The 5,841-nt window shown below is 45.3% G+C and overlaps 1 protein-coding gene across 1 annotated transcript in view; it reads right to left on the reverse strand.

Annotated features, from left to right (window-relative positions):
• Positions 1 to 3,211: 3,211 nt before the first annotated feature.
• LOC119411505 (long-chain-fatty-acid--CoA ligase 3-like) overlaps positions 3,212 to 5,841 on the reverse strand; it is a 53,997-nt gene continuing 51,367 nt past the window's right edge. Inside the window, exons 10-11 of the mRNA XM_037678455.1 lie at positions 3,705 to 3,896; positions 3,212 to 3,360 (exon numbers count right to left, since the gene is read on the reverse strand). Coding sequence (XP_037534383.1) covers positions 3,212 to 3,360; positions 3,705 to 3,896 — 341 coding nt within the window. The remainder of the gene's footprint in view (positions 3,361 to 3,704; positions 3,897 to 5,841) is intronic.

Below are 5,841 nucleotides of genomic sequence, written 5' to 3' on the forward strand. Positions count from 1 at the left end.
AAAAAATTTAATTTCCAGGGTTCCAGAAGGAGAGGAAAACACAGGGTGCTACTCTCGTCACTTCCTGGTCCCAAACAGACCGGAGGGATGAGACTCGTCTTAGATTTGTCAATTTTCAACTGTGAGACAACATTTCCATTCAAAATGCGTCGAGTTGGCTCTGCAGCTGCTACACAGAGCAGGGAGGAGAATTCTGAAACCGGCAGAGTGATAACAGCTGTTTCCGTCATGAAGTTATTAAGGACATGTCGTCTGCTCACACAGTGCGACGCCTCCAGAGGTGGTCCGCTCATTTCCGTGTGGACCCGGTGAGAAAGAAGAGACGGTTGATTGCTGTGCCCCCCTCCGTGAGAATCGACCTGAGACACTGGGAAACCCTTTTGTTATGTCGGAGGGAGTTCCCATCAGCAGACCTACATCACACGTTTCAGTCTTCACTGACGCGTCCCTGTCAGGTTGGGAAGGCACATGCATGTCTCGAGCTGTGGGGGCGCTGTGGCCACCCCACACAGCAACTCATATAAATGTTTTTGGAGTGTCACGATTTTGAATGTGATTCAACACTTTGCCTCTGTGCTACAGAATCAACATGTGTTGATTCACACAGACAACGAGTGACTGCTGCATACATAACCGGCAGGGGGGGTGCACGCTCAGCCCAAATGTTACACATTGTGAGACAGCTGCTGTTTTGGGCACACCAAAATTTGCTCTCCATCAGAGCAGTGTACATCCCCAGTGTTCTGAACAGTGGGGCAGATGTGATGTCCAGGGGCGGTCCGCATCACGGGGACTGGACCCTCTATCCAGAGCTGATGGCTCAGACGTGGCTGAAATTTAACAAAGCGGCTGTGGTCCTGTTTGCAACACGAGAGAACGCTCAGTGTCAACTATGGTTCTCATTGAGCCCGCGGGACTAACCACCACTAGGGGTGGACGCGTTCGCTCACAGCTCATGGCCCAAAATGCTTCTTTTCGCTTTTCCCCCACTCCCTCTGATATCACGGTTTTCTGAACCGAGTTCTGACAGCTCTCCTGGTGGCTCTCGAGTGCGTGAACGCCCCATGGTTCCCAGTTCTACGACACCTGTTATCGGGGTGCCCATGGAAATTGACGTGGAGGGAGGATGCTCTCCTCCAGGCGGGAGGAGCGATCAGGAGTTACCCAGAAATAGGCCAGCACCTTTGGGTCTGGCCGCTGAGCAGATCCGCTTAGAGAGGATGGGTCTCTCTCAAGATGTAGTGCATACGATCCAGGATTCACGTGCTGCATCCACCACAGCGCTGTACACATCAAAGTGGACAGCTTTTCAGCGTTGCTGTACGGAGAAAGGTGTAGAGGCCACCTCATGTCCACTAGGTGGCATGCTGTCCTTTATGCAGCAGCTGATGGACAGAAATCTGGCATTCAGCACGATTAAAACGTACGCTGCAGCCATCTCCTCTTGTCACGAAGGTTTCGGGGACAGAACAGCTTTTAATCATCCGCTGATGAAGCGTTTTTGAAAAGGTGTACAGAGACCCAGGCCTGTTTTCACGCCCACTTGCTCCACAATGGGATTTAACGCTGGTCCTGTGAGCCCTGATCAAAGCTCCATTCGAGCCACTAGATCAGGTTCCGATTAAATTCTTGTCTCTTACAACAGCCCTGCTGTTGGCTTTAACATCCTTTAAGAGGGTGAGTGATTTATCTGCCCTCTCTGTCACTCCGCCATGCCTCAGAATTCAGGCTGATGGCAGCTCAGCTGATCTGAGGCCTAATCCAGCGTTTATGCCTAAAATATCACGAGCTCTTTTAAATCAAGAGCGATATCGTTGGAGGGATTTTTTTCCCTCCTCACCACAATCAGAAGAAGAAGCATCTTTCCATCTTCTCTGCCCTGTATGTGTGCTGACGTGCTACGTAACACGCACGGCGGCATTGTGTCAGACTCAACATTTGTTTGTGCACTATAGAGACGCACTTGCAGGTCGCCCGTTATCCACCCAGCGCCTGTCACACTGGCTGTGTGAGGCCATTTCTGAAGCCTACGGAGCATCAGATTTAGAGCCTCCTGACAACCTCAGGGTGCACTCGACCAGAGGTATCGCATCTTCGACTGCTTTGCATGATGGTATGTCAATGCAGGATATTTGCACTGCGGCCGCGTGGTCAACACCCTATTCATTTATTCGCTTTTATTTACGTGATGTGACGACTCATTCCATGACACATTCTGTCCTTAGTGCCTTAACAGAATGAATATTGTTGTTTCATGGAATCTCGTTTAAACTCACATCTGACTGCATGCATTTACAGTGTGAGATGTTGTTCTCAGTCACAGGTTATGACTGTTGTTCTTGTTCTATGGTTATTAATCAGTTCATGACTTCTGTCATCAATCAGTTCATTTGATTAATAATCAGTTCATTTATTATTAATCTGTTCATATTGAAGAGCCATGGATCTGCTCTGTTCACGGCCTTTTTCAGCCTCTCCTCCTTTCTGTTGAAAACCTTTCTGGGACGTTCATGCACTCGGAACGCGTAAATTACGCAATGCGTGTCTGTGCATGGTGCGCAAAATTACGCAATGCGTATTTACGCATATGGAGAGCTGAGTGACAAGATGTTTTTTTGGGCAAGCGGGCGCTTCTTATGGTATTCGAATGGACCCAGTGAGGCGGAGACTAAGAGCTGTCGCTAGTGGGTTAAGGGCAAAGCAGATTTATAGGGCGAAGCCTATATGAAATAGAACATTGGTTACGTATTGTAACCCCAGATTCTATGAGTATAGGCGTAGCTCTTTAAGCGTCGGGCCTCACTGGCTCTTAAATGGCTGAAGAAAAAGCTATTTGGGAGCCGATTACCCGCTCTTAACGTAATTTATACGGACCGGGTGGGGCCCACACAAAAGGTGGGCGTGGACTAATTTTTTCAGTGCGATGCTTTGCATGATGGGATAAGCCCACTAGTGACAGCTCTTAAAGGGCTACGCCTATACTCATAGAATCTGGGGTTACAATACGTAACCAACGTTTTATTTTACACGATTGCATTGTGTCTGTCTGCATCTGTGTTCAACCCCTTCATGGACAGTGACACATGCAACATGAATTATTAGAATATTTAATTGTTTATTCACTTTTTAAGACCTAAAATATTTTTTGTCCTGGTATGTAACGTGAACCCCCCTTTAATTACAACAGCATTATAGTTTAGATACATTTGGATCAGATAACTTTCTGAACAGTGCCCCCCACACACCTGTTGGCATAGACACAAATGTTGTCCACCAGAGGACAGTTCCTCAACACAGCCTCCACCTTTCCCAGAGAGACGTACTCCCCTGCTTGCAGCTTCACCAGGTCCTTCTTACGATCTGAAAACACAGCAGATTTAACAACCCGTGCACATCCATGTGTGGGCACATCGTTAAATGGAAGGAAGGAAGTGTGTGTGTGTGCATGGGGAGGATGAAACTGAGTGTATGTGATCAGTGTCATCTAGATAAGAGTGGAGCTGAGGGGGTTGGCTCACTGAAGTATAAACAGCACTGTGGGGGTAAGTTTAGGAAGATTAATAAAATCTGATTAGCAAAAAGCTTTTCTGCTGATGTGATAAATGAAAAGTGAAGCAGAGAGGTTGTCTGGAAGAAATCCAGGGATACAAGGCGTGGTGTTTATCATTTTGATCATCTGCACATTGCTCTTGTGTTTTTCTCACCAATAATCTTGAGGCAACCGTCTTCGTGAATTTCTCCGATGTCTCCGGTACAGAACCACCGCTGGTTGTTCTCATCTACAAAGTAGTCCTCTTGGTTTTTAGCCTCACTCTTGTAGTAACCCATGGTTACATTGAGTCCACCGATGAGTATCTCTCCTCTGGGATGTGGCTTGTCCAAACTTCGATAACCTCCTAAAAATAACAAAGGGAGCGTGAAAAAAACATGTTTTCTCTGTTTCTTCCCCTGATTTGCAAGTCAAGCAAACAATAAACTAGACATGACAGACATAAAAATTACCTAGAGCACAATGAAAGTGAGTTGTGATCGCCGATGTGAAAAGGTGAACATTGTATACTTGGAGAGAAAAAGGCTTTCCCTACAAGGTTTTAATGCGACTGTGTGGAAGACTTTTAAGAGTGTGTGTCAAATCAAATCAAAGTTATTTATACAGCACATTTAAAAACACCAGCTGCTGGCCAAAGTGCTGCACATAAAACAATAAAAAAAAAAAAATAACAAACACAAAGACCATATCAGAATCAGAATAAGCTTTATTATCATTGCACCGAGATACAACGAGAACATGCACATGCAGTCGTCCGAAAGATGGACGGAGTACACGAAGATGCTACTATAAGTGCGGCCTTCTTATCCTTATTCAGAATAATACTTTTAGATAGGAATAAGGGACGAGCCATAAGGATAGATAGTGGTATTACAAAAAAGACCTTTCACATCTTATCTATCAAGACATGACTTGAGACATAAAAAACTCTACCAGCAGCACAATTAAAACAAGATTACATATGCATTTGATGTCAAGGTGTTGAGATTTGTCCATGAGCGTTTTTCAGATCGGCCACAGTTCTAATGATGTTGTTTCAGCCAGCAGTTCTGATAAGCATGCACAGAAGTTCTCGGGGGGGCGATAGATGAAGCTTTTTATCCCTGGTTACCCATGCATGACCCAGGAGAAATTTGATAGTCGGCCCGTCTCCGAGGCCGAACGGAGAGTCAAATTCTGATAAGGTTTGATTGTTGATTTTCTTCAGGCAGACAGATTTTTTTCATCAGCCTTGAGTCCTTCTGGACCTTTCTGGTTTGAAATAGCCTGGGAATCCATTCCACTGGTCCATGTTATGAGCCTCCTTCAAGGTTGATCCCACCATGCTGGTGAGTCCCAGAAGCCGCAGGTGGCCTGCAATTCTCAGAAATTGCCTCCATCTTATGGTTCAGCTTGTAAATCAGCTGATTTTGAGTACTCACAGCACGGACCAAACCTTCATACTGACTCGGACCCTTTGGCATCATGGCCGAAGATGCTGCTGATGTCTTCTTTAAAAGTCAATAAAACAGAGTCCCGCCGATGCCAAAAAGCAGAGTCCCTGCTAACATAAATCCAAATATATAAACATCTTCAGCGTCCTCCTGAGACAGGACTGAGAAGCAGATCAGCTGCCACACTCCCCAAAGCGTGAGTCTCAGCTGGACAAGCAGGTTCTCCAGGACTCTGTCGTTTTGTTGAAAAAATTTTGTCGATCGCACTGAAAGTCCAGGTCACCAGATCCATAATCTTAATTTATGTTTGGGAGATGTGTACCAGGCACTTCAGACACGCAGAGAGCGAAGCAGGCGGATAGAAAAACAGGGGAGGAAAGGCAGGAGGCAGCCACCTCGAGCGAGAGCCAGACAAAAAAATATACAGTAGTCCCTCGTCTATCGCGGTTTAGAGTTTAGAAACATTGTTTAGAATATTGCAAGAGTGTGGGAAGGGTTTATATATATATATATTTTTTTTTATTATTATTTTTTTTTTTATTAGGGCATTAACAGAGTACTCGAGTAATCTACACATCGATTGCTAGGACATCTATCTAGGTTAAAAATTTAACATCGAGTATCCGTAGTGACGTCATATTATGTGACCACCGTATGACCGTAGGGGGCAGTGTTGCACTGTTGCAGGTCACAGAGTATGGTGTAACACCGGGTCCAATCCACCGAACCAGTTTCGGTTAAGTTTCGTTTTTGACGTGCTACATGTTTCTTCACGTTTGCAGTTTAATAATAATAACTAATAGTTTAGTTTTTCCTGTGACTTATGTGCAGTATGATAAATGGTAGTAGCATAATATA

Source organism: Nematolebias whitei, chromosome 6 (genome assembly GCF_014905685.2).
Source record: "Nematolebias whitei isolate Nwh7 chromosome 6, NemWhi1, whole genome shotgun sequence".
NCBI classification, from domain to species: domain Eukaryota; kingdom Metazoa; phylum Chordata; class Actinopteri; order Cyprinodontiformes; family Rivulidae; genus Nematolebias; species Nematolebias whitei.